General features: G+C 45.2%; 1 protein-coding gene across 1 annotated transcript in view; it reads right to left on the bottom strand.

The window, feature by feature from the left end:
* LOC143210469 (MAM domain-containing glycosylphosphatidylinositol anchor protein 1) overlaps positions 1 to 27,599 on the bottom strand; it is a 531,502-nt gene that overhangs the window by 71,997 nt on the left and 431,906 nt on the right. The window contains exons 5-8 of the mRNA XM_076427361.1: positions 25,901 to 25,991; positions 25,287 to 25,399; positions 18,544 to 18,710; positions 4,609 to 4,753 (exon numbers count right to left, since the gene is read on the bottom strand). Coding sequence (XP_076283476.1) covers positions 4,609 to 4,753; positions 18,544 to 18,710; positions 25,287 to 25,399; positions 25,901 to 25,991 — 516 coding nt within the window. The remainder of the gene's footprint in view (positions 1 to 4,608; positions 4,754 to 18,543; positions 18,711 to 25,286; positions 25,400 to 25,900; positions 25,992 to 27,599) is intronic.

Genomic DNA, 27,599 nt, shown 5'->3' on the forward strand with positions numbered 1-27,599 from the left:
TCCCGTGTCCACTTCAATTTGGTAAGTGGCCGGTCCGAGGAACGGTGCGCCAGCGATCGAGACTAAGACGACAGTCGATTCCGCTTTCCCTTTATCTTCGAAGTTGCCTCGCTCCGGTATAATTTAGTCGCGAGGAAACTCGGAAAGTTTCGGAGCCGCGGGAAAGCGACTACGATTGAAAAATGTTTAAGACTCTCCGGACAGGTAACTGCGCTTTAACAAATTTAAGGCTCGCCGACTCGGAACCGCCGAACTTCGTTTCGCCGCTGGTCGAAAATTCGCTTCTGTCTGGGCAAACATTAAAACACCAAGTATTTGTAGACATCAAACGTCTCGGTCCGTTGAAAGTCGAATGAAGGTGCATTTCTTTTTCGAGATGTGCAGTTTCGTATTTGATCTGTTCATTTTACCACGTTTTTATTAGCTCGCTTTCTTGTTTGTCGTGAGTACGTAAAGTCTGCTTCGGTAATTATTTAGAAAAGGGTGCTCCTCGTCGATTTCGATGTCCTTGAAAATCGTTGTCAAGGTCATAATATTGAAATCGAACTGAAATCTCGTGGTAAAAATCAGTGTAGAACGTCGTGGAGGTTTTGAATGCGAAGCGGAGCAGCCCTCGAAATCGTACGAAGCTTCGCCCCGTGTTGTCGGTCTTGAACCCGTCGTTGCCAAATATGAACGGGGCCGAATAAATTCCCCGGCCAGCCGATAAACCGGGCGGCTGGCCATCAGCCTGGGCACGGCCGGCTTCCGTGCAGCAGGTGTGTCCGGTGTAATAAATAAAAATAATCTCGTAAAAAACGTATATATTCATGGGCCTGTGATCCCGCACAGCAGCGCATGGCGCGCGCGGAGCACAGCGTTCCGCTTTTACGCGCGGCGATGAATTCGGCTGCGACGCCAACGACGCGTACCGACGCCTCTTCGAGCATTCCGGCTTTGCGGCTGGTCGCTTGATCACGCGAGCACACGGGGACACCGAATATTCGAGGCGAATCAAGCTAAAGTTCCGTTCAGTTGGCTGGATCACTCGCCGAAAGTCACGCATCAAAGCGAAGAGTAATTTCGAACTGGCTAGAATCGGTCGGATCAGCTTCAAATTGCTTTAAGCCGGCTCAGACAGCTTCAAATGAATTTATTACAGCTGGAGCAGCTTCAAATGAGTTTAATACAGCTGGAGCAGCTGTGAACTGGCTTAAGCTGGCTAGATAGCTTCAGACGGGTTTGAACAGTATCTTCAAACTGGCTTAAGCCGGCTCAGGCAGCTTCAAATGAGTTAAATACAGCTGGAGTAGCTGTGAACTGGCTTAAGCTGGCTAGATAGCTTCAGACGGGTTTGAACAGTATCTTCAAAGTGGCTTAAGCCTAATTCCAGCTGCTTCAGACTACCTTAAGCCAGTTCAAACTGTCTTAAGCCGGCTCAGGCAGCTTTAAATGAGTTTATTACAGCTGGAGCAGCTTCAAATGAGTTTAACACAGCTGGAGCAGCTGCGAACAGGCTTAAGCCGGCTAAGATAGCTTCAGTCGTGTTTGAACAGTATCTTCAAACTGGCTTAAGCCGGTTTGAAGAGCTTCGGATTAGTTTAGGCTCCAGGTGGATTAAAGCCAGCTGGTGCAGCTTCCAACTGGCTTAAGGAGAATTCCAGCTGCTTCACGCCACCATAAGCCGGATCGGGCAGCTTTTTAAATGGGGATTTGAAAAGATTCTCCTAAACCAGCATTAACTGTTTCGTATTTTTGTAAAGAGTAGCTATGCAGTCAATTTGTTAATTAAAAAAAAAGGAAGTTGCATACTTTTTTTTTATTTCTAGCTTGCAGTGACGTCGCATCGTTTGGGAACGAGGAATATACGAACAATTTTCGCCGCGGCGCTCTGGAAACTCGAAGAAAGGGCGAAAACGACGCCGGCTGAAGAAACAAACTGGCAATCCGAGCCGTTCCCCTAACAAGTACAGAACACAGCACGGTAATCGCGGACGAAGAAGAACTTTTAACTAGAATTCATTAGAGCCTCGTCAGGCCGTGTACCGGTATAACAGACATCCAGCATCGAACGTTCATACCGCGAGGCACGGGTGCCGAATAGCAGCTTCATTTTCGTCGCTATACGTTCGCAATTTCGCAAGCGGAGCAGCATAATTTCTCTCCATTAGCTTTCGAGAGCGCGCTCCCGCGTCTTCATTCTTTTCCGGTCGCAAAAGGAAAGACGGACCACCGGGTAGCAAGCGAGAGATAGATAGAGAGAGAGAGAGAGAGAGAGAGAGAGAGAGCCGGATGCCGTGGAATTATCTTAATCCGAAATGCTTCACGGAAGCTCAGTTTTTCCTCGGTCGGTTGCTAGCTCCGCGTGGGACCCTGATCTCGAAATTCTGAGAACCGCGCAGGCTAGGTAGGTCCTCGAGGAACTGCCGGCAGTTTTCCATGCTCCTTGTATCTCTCATTTACCGTCTTCATTAGTTTAATCATACCGGCGGCCCCCTCTTATCCTGTTTTCTCTCTTCGAGGAGAGTTTATTCTTCGGGCGTTCTCGTAGGATTTAATCGCGCGCCACGATAAATTTCCTCCCTTTCCGGGTGCCTTTTCTTTCTCTCTCCCGCCTCGCGTCTCGTCCAGAGATACGGAGAGAGAGACGGTCGGTCTTTCGAGAGATAGTATTAATTAGCTCGATCGCGTCTCCGCCACGTCCCCCTGATCCTTCCGTTGTTTTTTAACCCTCAAGCCGTCCTCCCTGCATCGTTCTCCCGTCCATTGTTTTTCGTAGCTCGTGTACCTCGGCGAGCAGTATTCCTCCTCCGGGATTGCAATAAATTCCGCCCTCCGCGTGCACACTCTTCACCCTTCACCGTTCACTCTCCTCTAGCCTCTCTTCGTCCCCCGACTTTTCATTTTCTTCCTCGTAGCTCGCGGATCGAGGCTTCGCAATGAGCGGGAAACGAAGCGCGCCCGTGCCACGAAAAAACATCGACTCTGACTATGACTCTCTACTACACGACGGTCAACGTAATTGGACACACAAAGGGACGTCGTTCTACTCTTCTACCTGGCCATCGTTCTGCATCGATGTTCACGATAATCGAATTTTTTCTCGCTGAATTTACTCAAGAATTCAATTCCCACTCTCCGACACTTGTCTACAGTATGGCGAAAAGTCGTTCAGAATTATGAGCTTGACAGCATACTTCAAAGCCATTCGAATCGTTGAGGAGGACTATTGGCTGCTCTTTACTTTACCGGACTCAAAATTTGTGCCTTTCTCCTACGAATTATGATGTAGTTGGTGTGTAATCCAGTAGATTTGTACTCGGTGAGTTTTCCATCCTCGAAGGGTAAGCCGGAAATAGTGGAGGCATTAGAATAGTGGGTATCGGCGGGGGCTTTCGCGAAATCGTTGGATGATCGAAAAGAAGATCGCGGATCTCACGAATCCATCGCATCGGCGCGGCTCGTCCGCTTTACGAGCCGTCCGTCCCCGTATGTCGCATATATATTTCTTTTTTCCACGGCCGCTTTACGATCAACCAGATTACCGAACAGGTTCCGTGTAGGCGCGCAACGATCGGTCCCGCTGAATTTCGGCAGTAATTCGCCGGAAATCCGGCCGGAGGCCGTTTTATTGTCGTTGTAAAAAAGGAGAACAGCGCGGTGAGCCTGTATCTCTATGTCTATGTGCTTGCGTCGATGGGTGGGCTCGTACTCAACGTAAAAAGGCTCGTAAATCGGCCGATTTCACGACGGGGGCTCGACGGAAGATGAGACTAGGAAAAAAGAGAGAGAGAATTGACGCGCGGCGTCCCGACGCGAAGTCGACGCTACACACCGGCCTCTACTTGGTTTACGAGGCTCGACCCTGGTGCGTATGCATGCATCAAGGAACCGATTGCGGCCCGAACCGAACGAGGAATAAGTTTCGAGCCCGGAATCATCGAATATGCATTTAGCGTCACGTGCCGATCGTAAAAGGCCGACCGAGGGACGCTGAACAAAACGGAGCTGAGCGGAGCAGAGCGAAGCGGAATCTTGCCGCGGAAAGATCGACGCCCAGAAGATAGAATACGGTGTCTGTATAGGGTGTCCGGCAAACAATGAAAAAACAACGGACAACCGATTAGGAAATAATTCTGAACGCAAAAGTGAGACGAATCTGAAGAATACAATCTTTTCATTTGACGTTCCGCTTTCGAGCAAAGGTCGCTGCACACTAAACCGCCCTACAACAGCACCGACCAGCGTTTTCAGTGGCGCTCACCACTATAACGGTCTGGGTTAGGTCGTTCGACGGGTTACGGCGCGAAGCTGCGAACGGCCGCGCTACTGGCGAGCGCCGGTGAAAACGCTGGTCGGTGCTATTGTGAGGCGGTATAGTGTGCAGCGACCTTAAATCGAGTTTGAAAATTCAGCTCTGATGCGTCTGACCATCATCTACCGATTCCACTGCTTGCTATACTAAAGCACGCGAACCCGACGGATTTTTAGACTAGTCTTTCTCGAAAAGAATGCGTCCAACAAAAAGATGTTATTATTTAGTTTCGGCCTCACTTTTGCGTGTAGAATTACTTCCTAATCGGTTGTCCATTATATGCGGGATACCCTGTATATTTATCGGCTACTTACAGACGATGTCGATCTTCCAGGATTTCTCGACGAACAGTCCCGTCACGTTCGGGTTCTCGGCCCTGCAGGTGATCGTCTTCCCGTGGTCCTCCACGCCGGGCTCGAACTCCACCATGCTCACCGTTCGGTTCTCCGAGCGCTCCTCCTGCGTGACAGATCAAATGCTCTCTGTTAGGCTACTCCTCCGAGCAACTGGCGAACTAGGTACTACGACAAGATATTGGGTTGTTCGGAAAATCTCCGCCGATGTTTGGAATAAGCGATAGAAATGAATTTCTCTCAACGATAACATTTACCAACAAGAGAAAAATTTTCAGTTACTTATAATCCTTATTCGTAACCAATACGATTTTATTTTATGACTCTTTTTCTTTTTGACTGTAACAGTTATGGTCCCTGTTTTTGCCTTTTCTATAGTAAAAAAAAAACATTAAATGTCAAAAATGCACTTTTTCGTTCTTCATTAAATTGACGCCAAACAAAAGCGATTGAAGCTATGTTCATGCTGAATAGATTCAAATATTGGCGCAAGCGTCATCTATCAGAAAATGTATAATATTGTTAAAGGTTTATAAAAATAATTCAATGTTCCTAGAGTGTTCTTGTGCCATCTATCGGAAATCGGCGAAGACTTTCCGAACAACCCAATAATTAGAGCAAAGTCATAATCTAAGGAAAACCCTCGGGTCCGTGTTGTTTCTTAGATCATGTAGGTCTACTATTTTTTAAGGACAGTGTTTTTAGTATGACAATTACAATAGTCGTTAAACGCGGCAGTTTCCCCGCGAAACATTTAATGTTTACCGTTGAAAAAGCGAGCGAGGCACATTTTTATGAGAGAATGGAGAATAAGTGGGAGAGGGGAGGATTGTCGCGGGGATATTTAGCCACGGCCAGCGTTGATCCCACGAGCGCGGGAAGCTCGAATGTTTTCGCTCGAAGTGAAACGAATGCGGCGTATAGTTTCAGTCGGCTAACGGCTGTACATTTTTCCATAACAATTGAATATTTCAGCTGCCTCTGAAAATCTTGAGGCAATAATGCGCCCCGCGTGCCCGTCGCGAACAAAATGGAGAGAAAGTCTAGAGGCGGTTGGCGGAACGATACGGTTTTCGATCCTCTTCGAGCGGAAACGGGTAAGTCCGCCGTATGGTTACGGAAATTACAATGGCGCGGCGCGGCGGACGTCGTTGTTCCCGGCCACACGGGGAGAATCGATGGCGTTCTTACCAAGGATTTATTCGACCGCGAGGAAAGTCGGACTTTTCGAATCGAGGAACAAGCCCGTAATTCAACCAGCCTCGAGGAATCATACGTCGAGAGAGAGCCCGCCCTCTTGTATTCCGTTCGAACCCGGAACTCGAGCCCCGAAAAACCGAACCGAAACTGCCATACTTGATATTTCCAATAATGAAACTACCGAAACCGGTCCCGAGACCAATATCTCGTTTTTTTACGATAGGGAAACGGTCAGAGAAAAAGAGTATTCGGTTCGAAGGGGCAAATGTGCTGATGGGAAAAAATTTTCTCAAGGTCAATTCAAGGTTATGGAAGATCTTTTAACGTTTCGCATTCGAATGGTGACTCTGAGCCGTCAGTAAAAATTGCCATACCATTATTCAAATCAGTTTTAATATTATTAAATTCGTCTGTATTCTGTAAATTGGGAAAAGCTCAACTGTTGTATGAGAAAACAGGCACAAGATAAGAATGATCTGGATTGAAAGAAATGTCTTGATTTTGGAATTAAAATTTGCTGCGAGTCCAAAAGATTAAACGGGACTACATATTTTCATTAGAACAGTCTTATAGCTCACAAAGAAACAAATTCAACGATGTGCGACATGTTGACCTTCAGCTGACCTTCAATGTCAATTTCTTTCCGACTTATTTTTCCCTTTAGAATCGCCGAATTTTACCGATTGATAGATTGCACCAGTTACGAACTTGTACGAGTCTGTTACGAGCCTGTACGCAAGGTTCCACCGTGTCCATATTTGATAGCGTTCCGAGGACCCTAACCCACGCAATTAGCCAATCGTCAGGCATAAACGCGTCCGCAGGACTCTGTAGCGATTGCGTGTCGACTAATCCGCGGCGCTTGTTGCGTATCGGTCGTTCATTCACGGAAAACAAAGCGGGTGCGTGGTTACGGGCGCGAGGGTGGTGGCAGTACAGGGGAGGACGAATCAGGGATCGGTTAATTGGCAATTAGCATGCGGTCGATGAAGATATCTGGAGTCGACAGGTGTGGCTGCTTAATTCAATCGGCACGGCTCGGTTCGGCCCGACCCAATCGTATCTTTCAAGCTGCCTCCAGCCGAGCTCTCACTGTCCTCCCCCAAGTCTCGAAACTCGCGAAATCGGATGCTGGTCGAATCGCTCGATCCGAATTCCTTTTCTGAAGAGTGAAGAGAGCCCTGCGAAGGAAGGACCTTCACCATTTTGATTTCACTTGTATAGGTAAATAAAAGTGCTACTAGAGAACACTTCTGGATAATTAACACTGAACCTACCGAGCGCTAAAGGCGAATAAAATGTGTTCGCTTACAAAAATAACAAGACTCCATTTATTTAGATCCTGTGCAATTTTTATAACAATATGTGCTTGGATAAAGAAATTTATCGAATCAATTTCGATGTAAGCAGCTTCATAATTTTAATAATTGTGAAATGATAAATATAAAACTGATCATTTGACCGGCAGTGGTAGGTTTATTGTTAACAGAAAAGAATTGAAAAGGGTTCTCTTGTGTTTCTATAATCCGCGATATTTTAACATCGCACAAGATGAAATACAACGAACGCGACGATAGCAATCAGAGCGTATTGCAGAACGAAAAGTGAAGTAAAAAATTTTAATTAAAACCGATGTCAGGACAACTGGCAGACAATACGTCGCAGTACATGACGAGATATGTCCCTTTAATTGTTTGTATGTTTGAAACGATCACCTAACTGCGGCAAATATTTTTCAGGTGCTATTAGGAAGCCGTGTGCCGGCACCGTGCAAAAGCTTGTTAAAATCGGACAGTTGGGGTCCTTCCCCTGTCAGCTGGGACTCTCGATCGTCTTCTTCGTCCGACCGGAACGCTTTCGCTGTGTTTCTGCGCCGTGAACTTCTCCCTCGGGAGAGATTCGCCGCCGAGAGGTATAGTTATCGGTTCCCCGGAGCGTTTCGACCTTTTCAGTTCCTCCTCTCTCAACAGTTTTCTCTTTCTTTCATCAAGAGAGAAAGAGAGAAGTCTTCTTCGAAGTTCGAACTCCTCGCGTCTATTTTTCTCCACGGAAAATCAAGTCGGCCACGATTTAACTGTGTCCTTGAGACCACACATACTTTCTCTCTCTCTCTTTAACCGTGTAAATCGTATCGCGAAACTGCTCGTTAGTGGCCGACGAGGCTCGTTAGCTCGGAGCCGATCGTTTTTCAATCGCGAGAACCACGGAATCGCTGACGAGTATCGGGCCAACTGTCCGTTGATGGGGAACAGGGAGACGTCGAAAACAATCCTCCAACGAGCCGAGGGCCACGGGATTGCTCTCGGTCGACGTCGGCCAATTTCGTGTACCAACGAAAAATCCCGTCGGTCTTCTCTCGCGAAAGCGATCCCGGGAGAAACAGGCAGATGAGGCGTTAAAGAACTGCGCGTGTACAGTCCGCATGAAATCCGTCATTTCTCTGATTCTACTTCGCGCGAGTATTTCGGCGATTAGTAGACTAACGGAGCTTATGCGAAATGGACGTTGTCTGCGTGAATTGTACAGAGCAGTAGCCATATAAAAATTGCATTCTTTCCTCAACGATTTTAATCAGCTGTAACTATCACGATTTTTACATGGTGGGTATATGACATTAATGTTTGTTACTATATATGTTTTCTTGTATTTTAAAGATGTGTGGATATTTGAAATACATAAAGATCTGCAGTGTAGTGATTAGACACTAAAGAGATCGCAGAGCAGGCAGCGCTTAGGTGCTGATCCAACGAGCTTGTAGAGCTTGTTGGATACAGTGCTCTAAAATGGAAATTCCTTAATCTGTGTAACTGGAAAATACGGCCTCGAAAGAGTCGCATAATATGTCACGATTAGACTGCGGATCTTTATGCATTTATGGCGTCAAAAATTCTTCGAAAAAAATGCTAGAAAATAAAATTCTTCAGGATTTAGTACGCTTTTTATTTATTTCAGATCTACACAAAGGCTACTACCACTGACAATAACATTAATTAATTATTTATTTATTGATGCCATAAACCTAGTTTGGTTTATATAGAATACATTACTACAACACTTTACAAAAAAATAGAGGAGTATATAACATAATATGTGTAAAGTGGAATTATGTAGTATAAACGGTAGGCGGTAAATCCTAATCTTACATTTTTTGATAAAGTTAAAAATAAACATTAGCGCTGTAATGTCTCGTACGCTTAGAAAAAAATTAATACTGTAGGGAGGATAGTGTTTTGAATATAACATTTTACATGATTCAACTATGCCTATAAAAATTGAGAATTGCATGAACATCCGCAGCTGGGTAAACTTTACTTTACCGGACTCAAAATTTGTGCCTTTCTCCTATAAATTGTGATGTGTTTGGTATGTAATCCAGTAGATTTGTACCCGGGACGGCTGCAGATCGAAGTTTCGATCCTCTAGGATCAATGGTTCAGGAGTTATGCTTGCTTAAAGTTGAGCAATCTGCAGTGTTGAGAATACTGAGTATCCAGTATTCTTCAGACGCAAAATTCTCTTGAATATGATCCATACTTGGATGGAAACGTTGAGAAAAATTTTTTAAATTGCAAAATTGCTTTGTCTTGATTTCGGATCGAACCTGTGCGCCGATAACATAAACTAATTTCTATTAATATTAATTTTGTATCTCAGTATGTTGATCATACAACGAGAGCTGCTATATTATGGCCTTGAACCCACAGATAACGGTAGAGTAATTTTTTCGGATTTCTTGGGCCGAATGCCCGACCGTGCTCCGTTCCGCTCGCATCGGGCTGGCTTGTATCGGTTGACACGCTTTGAAACGAAATTCCGGGTCGAAGTAACTGCTCTTTTTCTGTCGGGTAGGATGAGGAAGAGGATGAGGACGAGGGCGGCGCGTCGGTGGAAGATAAATAGAAAAACGGGACGGAGACGTGCGAGAGAGAGAGAGTCTCGTCGTGCGGAGCGGAGCGGAGCAGAGCAGAGCGGAGCGGCGCGGCGTCAGAAGCTGCCGGTAAAATTCACGCTCGGTGGAATCCGGCGCGGCTCTTTAGAAAGGATTCCGGAGCGTTAGCAGGACTCGAGGTCCTTTCGAGTCCGGGCTAGCAGGAATGAGTTTCCAGCAGATGTTGCCGACGTTGCTTACGGTCCGCCTCTCGACCTTAATATAACCAAAATTAACCATACCCCCGTGCCGTCGAACTCGTTCCGCCATATTCTTCTTTTCCCTTTTTATCTCCTCCTCCCTCGACCGCCCTTCTTCCTCTGCCCTTCTACACCCCTTCTGCTCTTTCCTCCGCACCCTCTGGGCTTCCTGGCTCTCTCGTTTCTCGCCATCTTGCGCCCTACGGAATTGGACCGAGCGACGACGTCGGCATTCAAAGGCAGAGAAAGAGAGAGAGAGAGAGAGAGAGAGCGAGAGAGAGAGAGAGAGAGAGAGAACCGTGCATGATACAACGGTGCGCGGAATTATTATTTTCAAAAATTACATCGGACGCTCCGCCAACACCGAGAACCAGAGAGAGTACTGCGAAGATCGTTTACGCTCTCTACAACCAGAGAAGGCCGGCTAGTCGACTAGCCGACTTTTCCCCTCGAGGGGAAAACTACTCGAGAATATTCGCATTCAGGAAACAAAAGTTCGGGGGGACCGATAAAAATTACCTTTTGATTGCTTTGCCAACTGCGGGAGACACTCGGAAAAAATTTTCGGTATCCCACGTATTCTACCCTGACTATTACCTTTACCACCCCTTGTTTCATTCTACGTTACGTTCTACGAATTTTATTAATCATTTGTGCGAGTACATTTCTGCTCGCTCCACATTCCTTTCTAACATTTCTACGTTAAACATTACTTTAAATAATAACCCCAAGAGCAAGTACTAGATTGAAAAATTCATTATGAAATCTGTAGCTATGAAGTTTTGAAAAATTATTAAAACGTGGACCCATTCCGTCGCACTCAAACGATTATCACGTGCACTTTTCAACAGAGACTATCTTCATTATTTCACAGAGATAAATTCCCCCGTCATTCCCAATCGTCCGCTTCCACCATTTTTACGAAGCAGACGTAACGCGAATGGATGACAGGTGACTCGTTGTAATAAGACGAAGCAGCAACCCTGAATAAACCTCAAGATCCCGCTGTCTCCCGAGACGGGAGCAGAAAGTTCGAGCTCAAGGTGTCTTAAGGTGATTCGTTAGTTTTGATGAAAATCACAATTTACACCTAGTACACGAGTCCCCGAGATACGACGTCGTCATGCGAGCGAGGCAACAAAGATGATAAATCCGACGATGCTCTCCGCCCGAGCCACCCTAAAGATGGCTGCTACTAGTAACCTGTAGACAGCTACTCTGCATTTTTCCTGCACGAGATAACCCCGTACGTCGTTCGCCGTTAATGTCTGGGGGAAATTCGCTGAACGAACGTGCTGATTCTCTTTTTATTTGACACCTTCGAGGCGACGTTCATGGCTCGAGTCTTCGGATAAGGAACGTCGTAAATTAAACGTATCAACGTCGATCGGCTTTAATTCGGCCATCCTTGACATTTTTATTTGTTCAATTACCGATCCGTGCGGATGATGGCCTTCACAGATTTGTAGATTGCGGATTTTTAGATCATGACCTTCAAATGACCTTCATTTCCAAAAATCTGATCGGCGGCCTAGAACTCAGGTCGCAGATTAATGAAACAATTAGCATGAAGGTTCGCATAACAGGATAACAGGAGCAGAAAGATCTTTCTCGGACGCGACGCAGACGCGAATAGAAACGTACATTTGCATCGAGTTGTTTCGTGCCGTGGCGTAGAGATCGAGACGAGCCGGGAGAAGATCGTTTCCGGGACGTCGGAACTGATAACCGTTCCCGCTGATCCAGTATCGGCGAGAGCACAAATTGCGCCGCGGAAATGGAACGTCGATGAGGAGAAAGACTCTCTGACGCGGAGAGCCGCGGTGCTTGGACGGGTTCATGGAGCCATAACTACTACCAGCTTCCATCCAACTCCGCGCGATACGTTACGAAGTTAGAGAAGCCCTTTCAGCCTGTTCCCGAACAGGGAACAGGGAACGCGCGCGAGCGGTCTTGCGAAGTGCGCGAAAATCGGTGTCTAACCTGACACGGGAGTATTTGATGCGCCGATGCCGATAATGTATGTGTCAGAAAGCTGCCCGTTTATGCTTATTTGTTGAAACGCTGCGATAAGCTGCAGCCCACGCTAAAAGAACCCAACCACTGCCTCTGGCTAGACGCTGTCAAATGGATCTCGAGCTGGCTTTACTTATTCGCCGAATAAGCTCAAGGCTACTCTGGTTTGCTATCTGCACCATTTGTGTTACGCTAATTCCTCCCATTTTTTATTTGTTCACATTTGTTTCTATATCCAGTCTGCGTATTCTTTGCCTCGCTATATTATCTTTGCACCCTTCCATTTTCCTCCCTTTTATTTTATTACCACGCTGATATTAGCTTGCCGAGTTGTCCTCGTCGTTGTCGTTGTCGTTGTATGCGTCAAATCTTGTAATCGAATTTTAAACCGCTTACCCGATGAGCTAGAGACTTGGAACTTTAAACATAGTTCAGAACTGGATGACAATGCAATATTAAAAAACAAATTTTTAAAAAAACTGTGCGTTCAGGAGAAAATTTTTTTTAATATTAACCGTTACACCGTGGTTTTTAAAAAGTTTTCTTTTATATATTTTTTTCTGATGTTTTCTCTTCTTCTTTTCATTTATCTGTATTTTCTCCGTCCTCTGTTCCTCCTCTCGTTTTTCTGCCTTTTATAACTAGGATGTGAGGGGAGGATTTTATGTTGATGGGAAAAGAGCAGAAGATTTTGAGAGTATTAATGTATTATTGCTACTGTATTGGAATTATTAGTGAAAAATATAAAATATGTAGCTCTTCTATTTTGCATAAAGAACCGCAGTCTAATTATAATGACCTTCGCGTTTCGGTTTTTAAATCAACTGTTAATGAGAAAGTTATTTCGAGGAATGTTTGTTCTGCTTGTCTAACGAACGGACATCTCCATTCTACATATCCAGCCTGCATACCACTCGCATAGCTATAGTTTGGTCTCATTCTACTTGTCCGACCATAGGCCGTTCGTATTCCACTTGCGTGAGTATAGGCCTTTCGTATTCTACTTGTCTGGCCAAAGACCGGCCCATTCCACTCGCCTGATCGTAAGCCCTCCATATTCCACTCGTCCGACCATACTCGTCCCTATTTCATTCGTCTGATCATAGGTCGTCCATATTCCACTTGTCTGATTACAGATCGTCCTACCTTAAGATTACCTTGATTCCAAAAATTGCTGATATTAACGAACTTCTACCTATGCTTCAAACGGCAGCAATCAGAGGTAGCTTCAGAGGTAGCAATAATAACGTAACAATGTTTACTGCTTGCACACCTTGAAAGATTAACCTTGTGCACAGACGAAGCAAAAATTGATTTACCCCTTGCACTATGATTTATTTAATAACATTTTCTCCATTCTATTCTATTACTTTTCGTCATTTCCGAGCTAACTGTTATTGAATAAATCTATGAATGAATATCTTGATTATATCATTGAATTTGACATGTTCTGTCGATTTCGGATAAAATACATAATTGTCTATAATATTCTGCTAAGAGAACAAGAAAAATTCCAAATCATTTTATGCCTAGATTTAGTCTAATCCGCTGTACTGCTAATTCCAATACAATTTGGATAAAAGGCAAATCTTAAATCCACTTCCTAACTTCGGATACAATCTTCACGGTGGTCCGCTCACCGCTGCCCGACCACAAAAGGTTCGTTCACCCGTGAATAATGCTAACAACAATCTGTCACGTGGAATTCCTTAGGGGGTTCGCGGGAGCTGGACCGTTCTTCCGATAACGGTATCGATAGACAACTATCGAGCATGTGCACATTTCCTCGATCATCGAGATATCGGAGGTCCGCGGGAATTCATTAAAATTCCCGGGTGTTTCCCGAATATTCGATGACACGCTCGGCCCCATCGCGGAATCTTCGTATATCCTAGCGAGCGGAGCAGAGGTAGATCCGAGTAGAGCCGACTCGTGCGGTGTCCACGTCAAAGAATTTTAATTTGGTCGCGCGAAAGTTCGTTCGGCGGGTTCCAGCTGGTTGGCCCCGTCGTCACGGAGACGGCTGTTTTGCTCGAATTAGAATTCCGCTGCGTTTCCATCGGTGGCTGTCGTTTACTTCGTTAATCAGTCCGTGTAACGGAGTCTCGGTCTCTCTCCGCGGGAAGAGAGGCGAGAGAGAGGGAGAGAACGAGCGAGAGAATATTGCGACTGGTGGCGCACGGGATACGGCGGGATACGACGAGCCGGAGCCGTCGAGAGGCGAGAGAGGACAGGAGAGGAGAGGAGAGGCGTCGTTAAGCGTTGCGGCCACGGCTTGTTAATGAACTACGCGAAATTAATTAGGGCCGCGCGTCAGCGTGCCGGAGACAACGGCTCGACTCTCTCCGCTTCGCACTGCTTCGCACTGCTCTGCTCCGCTCTGCTCGAATCTGCTCGGTTCAGCGTGCACGTGCGCCACAACGTTACATCTGTGATTCCGGATTATCGATAATGCGTGGCGCCCCCGGGCCGCGTCCTCTCTCGCGCCTAACCATCGCGCCGTGATTTAGGTCCGCGCTCTCCCGTATCTGGCCGCTCGCTCGGCCGAACGGGAGATTACCTCGGACAGCGGCAAGATTACGAGCGATTCCCCAGGCCTGTGCTACAAGTCTTCTCGGGTTCTAACAATCCGCTTCCAACACCCATCCTCATCCCTCTACCTGTGATGACTTTAACCCCTTGGTTCTCGCGCGCGTGACCATCCTACCGAATTGGTCGCCGTTTTCTAATTTCCCGGTGTTCGCCCCTGGGAAACCGTTCTTTCTGATTAACAACGAACCCCCCACCACAGCCGCTTTAATGACCGGTTTCGGATTGTTGATCTCACAATTATCCAAGCCATTAACAAGGGAAGGACCCCAAGTGTCCGACTTGGATTTTGGTAATTTTTTGGCAGCGCATGGGTCGGAAAATAAAAATAAAAATTGGTTGGTTTAAGTTAGGTTATTTGCAAATTCTGGAGGAGATCTACAATGGGAAGATTATGCGATCAGAATGAGTTTGGATTAGGTTGGGGGAGAGCGGAGAAGGGCGATCACGCATACGTAAAATCCAGGAATAGTCTCTCAAATAAATATAAAGCGTGTCTTAAAATTCTTTCAAAATCCGGCCTGGATAGGCTGCATCTTTTTCTGTAAAACGAACGGTTTTCGCGATGAAATTGAGAAAACTGTCGGAACAAAATGTGTACATCACTTTTCGAGAAACGAAGGTGACTTCGGTTTTCCCGATGAAATTTTGTTTAACCTTTAGCTACCCGCGCTGGGGTGTGTAAAAAGTACATCGATACAATAATATATGTACTGTTCAGAGCACGAGAGAAAACTAGCGGGAGGGGAACGGGGCAAGAGGAACGCAAAGGCGATCTTCTTAACCCCTTTCCCTGTCCGCTAGTTTTCTCTCGTGCTCTGCACAGTACTCAGTCACACAGTGATACATGTGGTGTACTAAATATTCAGGGCGCGGGTAGTTAAAGAGGTTAATGTCATATGAAAGCGTGGATCAGGACGAATTTACTCATACGTAACACGATGGTTTCCAAGCTCATGCAAGGTCGGATCTAAGAAAAATATATGTAGATCTTTTCTCGTAAAATTCTATTCATATCTGAATAATTCTGGTTTTCGCGATCGCAGGTGGTCAGACTCTTTGTAGGCTAGTTAGATCAACGATTCCGACTATGGGGTTGGATGAAAGGGAGGGGTGCCGTAGTGGTGCGGTGACAGAGAGATCGAGGGACACAAAGGGGGCGGTAAGCCGTTAAAGGGGTCGACGATAAGGGTACGTCGTGGCTCGTTTTCGCGGTGACGATGAAGGTGGCGACGTGCCTTCTTAAAATTCGCGGCGCGGAGGCGGGACGGTGACGCGGCTTCTAAGCGGCAGATAATAAAATATAGGCGGGGGTTCTCGCGACGGTAAGAGGAACGGACGATCGTTGGTTGCTGGGAATCCTTGGAAAGAAAGGGTATTCGTGGCAAGAGAGCTGAGACCTTTACCGGTGGGGCTAAGAGAGAGAGGGAGAGAGAGGGAAAGAGAGAGAAGAGGCGAGGATGAGGTGGAGCGTAGCCGAGGACAGATATTAACGTAAGCAGATCCTACGAGCGACGGAACACGTAGACCACTTCTATCGCATTACCATCCTGATTATCCTATATAGTCATCCGGGGGCTGTCTTTAGGCATTCGCCCGCGAGCTCCGCATTACGTGGCCCCGGCCAGAAAGCGTTTCGTTAGCGAGCCCCGAGAAAACTGCGATGGAGCCGCGTGTAATCGCGCGATATATTATCTTTATTCCCTGTCCGCCGCCGCATCGGTGCGCTTAAGACCGTATAAATATTTCGAAATGAAATTCCGCAACGAGCTTTACGCGCGGCGCACCTTCTCTCTCCCTTTCTCTCTCACTCTCCAACATTTTCTCTCCCTTTGCTTTCGACCTGCTAGTCGCCGTCGTCGTCGTCGTCGTCGTCGTCGTTCGCAGTCGTCGCGAGAACGTTCGAGCGCCGGAAATTAGAGCGGCCAGGAAAAAAGTAGAATATAATTTCACCGGTCGGATAACAGTTTTCCGCCCTTCACAGTGCCGCGCAAATGTGCGTCGGGCACTCCTCAGCCGACGGAATAGGTGCAACAGAAATGTGCAAACGCGATTCCCTCCGCCGCAAACGGTCGCCTCGTTCTCAGCGAAAAGCCCTTTACCGCTCCTAGAATCCAAGTTCCGGTCTACGGATATTTTCCACCTGTCGCGGAACGCAAAATATCGAGGCGCGAACGTAAAGGGTGAATTTTGAAGAATACCCATCTGGAAGGTCATTTGAAATTTCAATTAAAAATTTTAATCGTGAAAGATTGATTAATGAAGTTAATCGTCGAGCTAGAACTAATGCTAAGAACAGTATTTCATTTCGAAATTTCAGCAGTTAATCATCAATCAATTATCCGATTGACGATTACAATTGAAAGGAATGTAATCGTTAACCGCAATTAACGACTAAACTAGCAGATTAATTGTTAATTCCAATTAACGATTAAAGTAGAAAATTCGTCAATCGTTGATCAAATTTTTGCCCAACTCTGAATACATTTCATGTAAAGCAATGACGGTGACTTAGGAATTCCGGGAAGTATGAGCTTGGGAAACAAAAATCTCTTTTGTGTACCGGAGTGCGAAAACCAATTCCAACGGGGCCACCCTGTAGAAGTGAAATAATTCTGTCCGGTTAGAGTCGCGGGTCCCCGCGTCACCGGTTGCACGTTGCACGTTGCGCCGCGCGGGTTCTCGCGCGCGCAGATGCACCGAGGCGTAATTTACGGGACGGACGGACAGTCTGATTTAAATTTAAAGGAAGTGAAATTGGAATACCTTAGTGTCAGGACGCGTTGCCGTATTTCATCCTAGCCCGCGTCCAGCGCTCGAGTCATGCGGAGGACGAGTAGGGGGGTGGAAAGGGTTCGAGGGGGTCTGAAAGTGTGGAGGTGAGGGGTCCCAGAGCAGAGGGTGCGGGGGGTACTGGTTAATTAACGAGCACCGACCGAACGCGCCGGCTATAATAAGCAGCTTAGCTGTTAATTAAATGCCGCGCTGCCTTTTGTTCCTCCGCCGGGACACGACAAATTTCGTTAAGGTGATGCGCTAATAATTAGAAAGCGATAGGCGACCGGATTATCGGGCTCCAGTCGGCCGAGCATAATAGTCGTCTGCTTGCTCTCGCTACCGACGGGGAATATTTTCGGCTACCGACGGCGACGCGACGCGACGTCGGCAAGTTATATATCCGGCCCGTCGATATTCCGCTAATTGAACCCCGTGTCGTAAAGTTGTCGCGGATAATCGAATTGCCGCGACACCAAATTCGACGCCGGACGAAGAAAATTCGTCGGCGAGAGCCCATTGTGCTGTCTCGCTTTCAGCAGGATCCCCGGAAACTTCGAAACCGAGCCATTATACTCTCTCTAATCCGCTTTCATAATAATTACACGGTGGATCTTTATGCATTTATCGTACGTGCAATTCTCCAAATATTTTTATTCTGTCCGCGAACACGAAGAAATTTTTCCACTGTTTTCATAAAATTCTACATGGACATGGAAATTCTCTACGTCCGCAGTCTGATAACTTTTTTCACTTTTTTCGAACATTCAGTCTTGGGAAATACGATAGAACCTCGATTATTCAAACCGTGACTTTTGCAGTTAATTTCAAGTCCCCTTTTTCGGTTTTCCGCTTATATCTCGGAAACTATGGGTCCTAGCGATAAGACTATTCTATACAAAATTAAAGCTGACATAATGTGCCACAAGATTGATTAGATTCAGTTTTTCGCTGTTTCGCATAGTTTCCGAGATATAAGCGGAAAACCGAAAAAGGGTACCTTCTACGTACCCACCTGTACCCCCCTCACCTCCTAGGAGTGGGGACTTTTAGCGTGTTTACCTCCTAACTAGTCCAAACAAAGACCCAAAGTGAAAAATTGTGTTCCTTTCATTTCCCTCTACAACTTTTCGTTGACTGGACTAGGCTCCGAAGGAATTTGAATGAAAATCGAGAACGATCACTCACCGTGGTGTGCTTCAGCTGTCTTCTCCTCCCTTTGTACCACGTGATGACAGCGGGAGGCCTGGATCCAGTGGTTTCGCACTCGACGTCGTACCGCTTTCCAGCCAATAGAGACTCGGTTCCGACTCCCTTTTTGCCGGGCCTCCTTATAACGACCGTCAATGGTTTCACTGGTGGAAAAATAGAATCACCGGTTAATCCATCGTCATCGTCGATGACGGGAACCGTTCGCGAACGGCTCGTTCAGTCACACAAGCACTTGCACACAAACACGGACACCGTCACACACACACACACACACGGACGATCCGTTTCGGCGGTATAATACGCCATGCCCCCTGCCCTTTTTCTCGAATCACCGAGTCCAGCAATCACGCGGTCCAACGACGCTAATCGGCCGCGATAATTAAAGCGAACCGATAATTAAGGCGGACAAACTCGTCGGGTACAGTGAGAGCGGGGGACAGGGGAGGGGCAGGTACGACGCGAGTTCGATGCAAATTGTGTGCGGTCGATTCGACCTGCTGTAAAACTGGCGACTAATCGATCAATCACCAGTCATTTATCATTTTTCGGCGGGCTGAACACCCGGTTTTTGTGGCCGAAATTATTCTAGCGTTATTTCAAGGTTTGAGGTTTTTTTACGGTATGCTAGATCGTCGAATTCGTATCGATAACAGGTAGAATATTATTTTGTATAAAGATTCGGAGTCTATTAACCTTTAGCAGTCGAAAAATTACGATAAAATTCAAAATATTGTTTAGATTATTAGAGATGTTGCTATCTAATCAATTAATAAACATTTAAATATTGTATGAGGTGTTATATCAATTTCATATATCTCCACAAAATGGAAACAATGATATAGAATGGAATTATTCTAACAATAAGTCGGAAGAAATGTTCAATTTTTCAGTGAAGATAGACTGCAAAGGGTTAATAATTGGTTTCACTTTCAATTTTGCAGTCTTCTGACAGATGGCCCAGCACAAACATAATTAGGTGATTAGGCAATTAGCCTAGGTAGGCTAATATTTTGGATTTGGAAGCTTCGAAGGGTTAGCAATTGAAGTACTATACAGGGTGTCTCTATTTTTAATGGCAGAAAAACAATATTTTTGGCATATGGTGACCTTGAAAAAAACTATGGAAAAATAATCGGACAAAAGAAATTGTTCTTCTATGATATTCCTCCTTCGATACCATTCAAATTGTGCCATAAATATTTTTTCTGTCATTAAAAATGAAGGAGATATTTAGGTGGCCTCCTTCAGCTGCGACACCCAAATATTTTTTCAAAGAATCAATTTTGGCCTCGAGAAACGGGTTACCAGCCCACTTTGGACTTGTCACGTGATTCGTGTACAGTAGTTCCCCGCCCCTTTTGTCCCTAAACGTGGGAAGAAGACGCAGGAAGCAGCCGGGGAAATTATTCAACGATTTCTTTGCGGGGGCCGCGAGAGTGCGATAACGATCATCGTTCGCCGGTAAACATTGATTTTCCCGTGCGCGTGTAAACGCGCGGAACGACGCCGTTTCCACCAGTTTCCACCGGTTCCAGCGGCCAGGCGACGATCGCTTTGACGGATGATAAATCCGCGTCCCGAATTGGCCAATACCGAGCCAGATACGATTCGCTCGCGCGTGAAATATCAAAACTATGAGACGCGATGCCTCCCGGGCAAGGAAATCGGAAAATCGGCTTTTTGGCGTCCTTAAAAAAATTCAGTAATTCCAAACGCCGACAGCGAAACCGTCCACTGTTCTTGAATACTACACATTTTTTTCCTGCGAGCTTTTAACAGGTTAACACACAGGTTACTAAAACCTTTTATTTTTGCTTTCGCATGATTTTTATTTGTTGATTTTTAATATTTCTTCTAAGTTTCGCCTAACACAGTTTCGATACAATAGGGAACGAATGAATCGTGTTATAGTTATAATATTAGTTATAATATTATGTTATGTTATAGTTATAATATTAGTTATAATAACGATTAATAAGTGTTCAATCGTTAACCGGAATTAACGATTAATAAGTATTTAATCGTTACCCGAAATTTTTTAACGACTAAACTAGGAGATTAATTGTTAATTACGATTAACGATTGAAGTAGAAATTCAGTCGTCAATCGTTGATTAAATTTTTGCCCAACTCTCTCACACAGGTTGTGCCAAAAATGTACTTCCTTGAATGGGGTGATTCCTGAGGTCATTCCCAAGTCTCCCCATTCGAGTCGAATCGGCTCATCGATAATGAGTTTCGATATTTTCCTGGACCGTTCTTTCAACGCGGACGTCTCCTTCCGGTCGTCCCGTTTCCATTCGTTCGTTTATTCGTATCGCTCGGCCTCGTTACGTTAGGGACGGCTGAAAATCGCTTTTCGATTTGATGTTAACGAGCCTGGCCGCTTCCGCGTGGCACATTTCGAATAAATTTTGAAAAATAATCTCCGTTAATTAATTAATGAATCTCCAATACGATGGTCGAATAAATAAAATTCCGATCAACTGCCACAAATTAATTTGTACACCTGATGAAAAGTGGAAGTTATACTCTCGAAACTCGAACCCACTAATTTGCGCAATAAAAAATCGATGTTACTCGAGTCTCACCCGCTTAAGCGAAATTGGTCGGTCGGATCGCGCCGGATGGCGCGTCGCGACGCGCGTTACAAGTTTTTGAACGATCGACCAGGGAATCGCGTGATCCCCCCCCCCAAATATTTGATTTGCCGGATTTTTAGAATCGCCGACCTTTTTTCGATTATCCGGAATCTCTCAGCGATCTCTCCAGCGCCGGCAGCGGTTCGCCTCGTCACCGCTCAGAGGGTTTTTTAATTTCTCTTCTGTTTTTTGCCTCGCCAGCCATGAGATGAATACACACACTGGATGCATGGTCACTTGGCGCAGGTCGCGAAAATCAAAGAGCGGAGCATCGATCAATCCTCTCTCCCTCGCCTCTTTTCGGCTGGACCGTCGCTTTTTCTGCTTCTCTCTTTCCGGTTTCCCTCTAGCTCACTCTCTCTTGTCTTCTCTCCTCTATGCACAGGGTGTACCAACTTCGTCGCGATACAAACGTCCGTAGCCGTAATGAAAATTTACGAAATTTCCGGGGAGCCTTTCAGAAAGTCGAACTTCGCCGATCTTACTGGGCTCGCAAGGGAAAATCCCCGACCCAGAAAATTGCGAAACTTTAGGGATACGTAGGGCTCTCGTGTAGCTATATATATTCCGCAATTTTTGTTTGCTGCCCAAGTTCGCTCTGTGGGGCTAAAATCAAAGTTTCGAAATCCGGATAGTTTTTTTACCTTACTTTCTGACGGCGAGATTGCGGTTGCTGGTATACAAGCTTTTAGACAAAAGTTAGTCTTTTAAATTATATCTATGTTGCAGAGGGTGACTCTCTGTGGATTTTTCTCTTATTAGGAGACTGCGGATTTTATGCATTTATTTAGAGCAGTGGACATATTGAGAAGATTCAAGGGCATCGCTGTATTAGATAATAGAAGAAAGAAATTTTAATCTCTCTCCTGTGTCTAACAATCAATGCAAACATTTTTTACTTTAATCCTTGCATTTCTTGCAGATATACGTACTACGAGGATATTAATTTGACGGAACATACTTAAATAAAATAGAGATTATATATCGGTATGAATACTTACTGTGTCTAGACCGTGGATATCGATGCTAAATGAAAATTGTCTGTCTCAACTGCAATATATGTAGGAGCTATTAGATGTACAAATTAATTTATAACCCTCATGTTGAATCAATAGCAATTTCATTTCAAACTTGAATCATATATCAGCTATATTGGAAATACATTAATTGCAAGTCAGAGTAAATGTGGGTATAATGTATGCGTATGTACAGAGTCGCCAGATTAGGAGAATTGATTGGAATTAAGGGGAAAAAGTCTCGTGACATTGTGACGGAAGCGTGGGGGAATATCGTCGGAGAAGGGGAGAGTAGAGTGGGGATACAAGTCATAATCAGGCCACTCTGTGCACAATTTGTACACCTAATATACAAGGGTGTCCCAAAATTCGTGGACATCCCGAAAGGGGGTGGTTCCTGAGACCATTTCAAGCGACATTTTCCTTTGCAAAAATGTTATCCGCGGCTTTGTTTAGGAGTTATTAACGAAAAACACGGACCAATCAGAGCGCGACCTAGACGCGACTTGCCACAGTCGGCCAATAGACAGTTAGCGCGCCGGGCCGACTGTGGCAACTCGCGTCTAGCTCTGATTGGTCCGTGTTTTTCGTTAATAACTCCTAAACAAAGCCGCGGATAACATTTTTGCAAAGGAAAATGTTGCTTGAAATGGTCTCAGGAACCACCCCCTTTCGGGGTTTTCACGAATTTTGGGACATTTTGGGTCTAAAATCCACAGTAGAACAATGACACAATTTAAAATTAAGAACTAACAATTTAGAAGCGAAGTGTAATGACTAGACTGCGGATCTTTGTGCAAAATAAAAAAATGTTTGCATCGATTGCAGGACACAGGAGCCAAATAAAAATTGTATTCTTCTTTTAATTATCCTATTAAGCTGAAACTAACACATTGATGTCCTTAAATATCGATTACATGTCTACTGTTTGAAATTGTACGTACCCATTTTTGTCATAACTGCATAAAACCCGCAGTCTAGTGATGACGTATGAATTCATTTTCCCAGGGAACAGATTACGACATTTTTTGGTGAACGAGGAAAAGGCTCGACCAACCAGAGAAAGGTCGCTGACTGGATGGACACCCCGTGCATGTATTTCCGTGGGCATCCCCCTTTCGTTTCGGCGCTGGTCGCGCACCCTCTTTCGCTGTCCGTTTCGTTATCTCTGCGCGCGATGCGCGGAGATATATATATATATTTTTTTGTTCGTTCGTTCACCGCTATGATGGGTGTTCTCGTTCGCCAATAACGGATCTTCAATTTCGCTGTTGGCTTCGTCGAAATTTTCGTGACTCTCGGAAGCGCCGATAATTCAGCGGCGATCAATCATGGTCCGGTCGAGAGGTCGAACGGTTTTCTCTCTCTCTCTCGACCGATCGACGATCGTCGACCGTTTTCCCGGCGCGCAACTCGGGGGTGTCTTGTTTTCTTTTTGCCGAACGGCAATTTCGTCGGATCCCGTAGGCGGGGATAAAGAGAAAGCGGAAAATCAACGGGACACTGGTAAATATTTTCGAGAACCGGTCGGGGCGAGAGTTCCCTGCCGAGTAGACCTCGAAAACGAGACAGCCTGTGCTCGATACGATCGATCCGAATCGACGAAAATACATCTGTATTCCCGCGAGCCGATAAATCGATTGCTTCTCGTATCGTATTGTTGCTAAGTGTTTGGATACTTAGAGGAATCGATTCGACAGCTTTTTGGTATCGGAATGAGCCAATAAATCGACCGTTTTGCTTCCGGTGCTGCATCATTCTTGCCGAGCGGTCTCGATAGTTGGACAAATGGAATCGAGAGCTGTTTAATATCGATATGAGCTGGTAATTCAATCCTTTTGCATCTGGCGTTACATTATTGCTCGCGAGTGTTTGGATACCTGGTGGTGGAGCTTGTTTAGTATCGTTGCTATTAGACTGAGTATACAGGGTGGGGCATTTAAGCTTAAAAATAATCTGATGTTACTAATTTCCTTATAGGTGGAGGCGTCAAGGTGATACGAAAGTCAAATCTGTTTTTTTTTTTTTAATGGAACTGTATGGTCTTTTATTTATAGACAGCGGATTTGATGCATTTATAACAAAAATGAGTAGGTGTAATTTAAATCAAGTAAACACATTAGCAGAATTTAAAAATACTAATCTTTCGCACAGTAGTGTATATATAAACGAAATTTTCCTAATCAATTGTGAGAAACAGCGTGGTGCTCTCAGCGTAGTAACGTTGGAACACCATGTTGGAAAGCGTTAGGCGAATCGTTTCTCATCCGGGAGTCTCGCTCGCCCGATGATCGTCCCGGTTGAAGCTGCCAGCGCACGACAGATAATTGATCTATGAATTTTTCAGTTTACTCTCGGAATTAGTGTTTCGTCGTGCGGGGTTATGGGAAGGTCGTGAGTTAACGAAGAATTCTAATTTTGAGATAGCCCGAGGTTGGCCCGGGTTCGGCTTCTAGCAGACTCGAATGAAGAAAGGGAGAGAGTGAGAGCGAGAGAGAGAGAGAGAGAGAGAGAGAGAAAGAGAGAGAGAGAGAGAGAGAGGGGGATGGGATGGATGAGCCGGGTGGGGCTCCAGGCAGGATTTAATATATTTCTCGTCTTATCTTGCCTTATCTTCCCTTAAAGGCGATTCACAGCGGCGAGGGAGCAAAGGATGTTGGCCCACTTTCGCTGTCTCGTAGATCTTATCGCTAATGCGGGACAAGATATGCTCCGGGTGAGGCTTCTGATTTGTTAGCCACGCGATAAGAATTTGTATCTACTTCTCGTCTTTATTTCATTCCTCTTTTATCGGCGCCTATGCCCGGCGTCGCTCCTCGGCCCGAAGGGATTCCCGTTGCCACCGCTTCCGGTTACCCTTACACCAGACTTCCGCGCCCTTATTCTCTTTTTCTTTTTATCGTACGATACACTCGTTTCCACAAAATAGCAGAAATTAGTCCGAAAACTGTCACGAAATAAGTCAACCCTTTGCTCTGACTAGAATTATTTCTCGTGTACCTTCCGACGGATCAAATGTATTGCGGATCAGATAGCAATTGTTGAAGGTAATTGTTACTCACAGTTCAGCTCCAGCGTGATCGAGGACACCTTCGGCTCGATCAGGTCCGTGTTCCTCGCCTGGCAGGTGAAGTTCGAGCCCAGGTCCGAGCGACTGATCAACTGCAGCGTTAACCTGTCAGAAAAATGCATAAGAAACCATCTCTTGAAAATATGTTTCCAAAAATTGACAAACGAAGCAGTGAGTGGTCCTAAACATCAATTATATGGTTGCAAGGATGATCAGCTGTCCGAGGGTAGAGTTGGGCAAAAATTTAATCAACGATTGACGATTAACTTCATCAATCGATTGAATCGATCGTCGATTTTTGGATGATTCCTTTTTTTAATCAACGATTGACGATTAATTTCATCAATCGATTGATTCAATCGTCGATTTTCGATTTCTCTTTTTAATCGTACACATTAATCAATCAATCATGATTAGAATTTTAATCGATTAATGCCGAACTCTGTCCGAGGGTTAAATAACAGGAAATAATTTCAGCGAGTGGCAACTACAGAAAATTAATCCATTAAGACTTGACACTAATGAGAGAAGCAAGGTCTACTAAGGAAAGCTTCGCTTTCTGTTTCGAGAAGCTCGTCTTTTTCTAGAAAACCAGCGAAGCCGTACCTGTTCTCTATGACGTCACCAGCATTTTTCTCATACTCCTCGTCTTTGACTTGGCCGTTGACAAGCCACCGTACCATGGGCTCCGGTTTTCCTGCAAAAGTCAATTAATAAACTGTAATGGACTTGACGATGAACGCGGGGGGGCAGGGAAAGGGGTAATAAACAAGTTTGCTCAAAAATTACTTTATCAGGGGAACTATTGGCGTAAAGTTGTAGCGCGTTTCTCTTAGAAAATGTCTGTGTAAAGGTTGCTGCCTCCGTCTTTTGGTTCTCGAGGTACCACCACTCCCGCTGCGATATTGCCTTTATTTTAATTGCTTCTTCAGGATGTCGTCGCCTGGACGACGTTCAGTGGGGATAAGAACCGAGAGAGGAGGACCCTTTAGGAATTTACTATGGAGAGCCTCTTAAATGTAAAAGGCGGTAGAATACTTATACTTAAAGTAAACTGAACTAAACCGAACTTATTCCGCGGGGATTATAAAACCATTAATAACACCAGGATGAAGGGTTCCCTGCGAATTTTGTTCTGCGAGGCGCAATGAAGTTATATAGACCACGATCCCGACAGTTCCGATCTGAGCAAAACGTGAAAGATTCTGAGTTATGCTATCTTAAGTGTATCTTATCGTTCCAGTGTATTATGTACGGTGTTACGAACAATGATAACGCAGATTAAGGATTTGTGGATATGTGTGAGAACAATTTAAAAGTGAAAGGGCATTGACCTCTTCTACTAGATAATTCCATAGGGCGGATATCAGAAATGCCCTTGTGGATTTTAACGAGTAGGTAGGTTCCATTGTCGTCCAACAATTTATTAAACATTTTTAACTCGCTGGGACCCTAAATGAGAACCAAGGTATGCATCTGTCACTTGATACGTGACTGTCGCGCGCCTGTGTGACGTACGCATCGTATACTTTTGTTAGAAGTGTTGCAGATTTTTAGAAAGCGGATTTTTGATTGTTAATAACTAAATAACGAAGCCGAAATCGCAATTTTTTTATTTTTCATTTTCGTCTTATATGTATATTATCGTTGAGAACCACCCTTAAATTTTCTCCCCCTGTAATCGAACACCCTGTATATGTACATATATGTAGAGTTGCAAAGAAAAATTTTACTTGGTGGCAGGTCAATTTTTTAGTAAAATTGTATATTCGTCGTAGTTTTAAATATTTTCATAATTTTAGTCCACAAGAGATTAAATATTATAGATTCTTGCAGTTCTGCCAGCTGTGGCGATGGATCGAGCGGACAGAGGGAGATTGTGGAAGATGTTAGCGTAAAGGGTGGCGAGTTTCGCTGGGAACTTTTAAATTAGCCGATACCCGAGAGTTTTCGATGCGGTGCTCCAGACAAAAACTGCGGCACGACTTCACAGCCGGTCGGCCCGGCCCGTCCCGATAACTGTATGCCGTTATAGTTTTCTCCGGTTTCTCCGGGAGATCGATAAATATCAATTATAGAGAGACAGGCGAGCACCGGGGCTCCGGATCAAAGCGGCTGAAATATTAAAAGCGAAACCGGATCGGCTGCAATTTCGACGACTCGGCCCGGATTCGAAAGTTCGGGCTTTACGGGCCGGCGAAAAATACTTTTAACCGGTCTCGGCCGTAAAGCGCCGAATCTCCTCCGGATTTAATCGGAGTTTCAATTTTCGTTATGATCGACCGAGAATGCTGCCCTCGTCACG

Source organism: Lasioglossum baleicum, chromosome 7 (assembly GCF_051020765.1).
Source record: "Lasioglossum baleicum chromosome 7, iyLasBale1, whole genome shotgun sequence".
NCBI lineage: Eukaryota > Metazoa > Arthropoda > Insecta > Hymenoptera > Halictidae > Lasioglossum > Lasioglossum baleicum.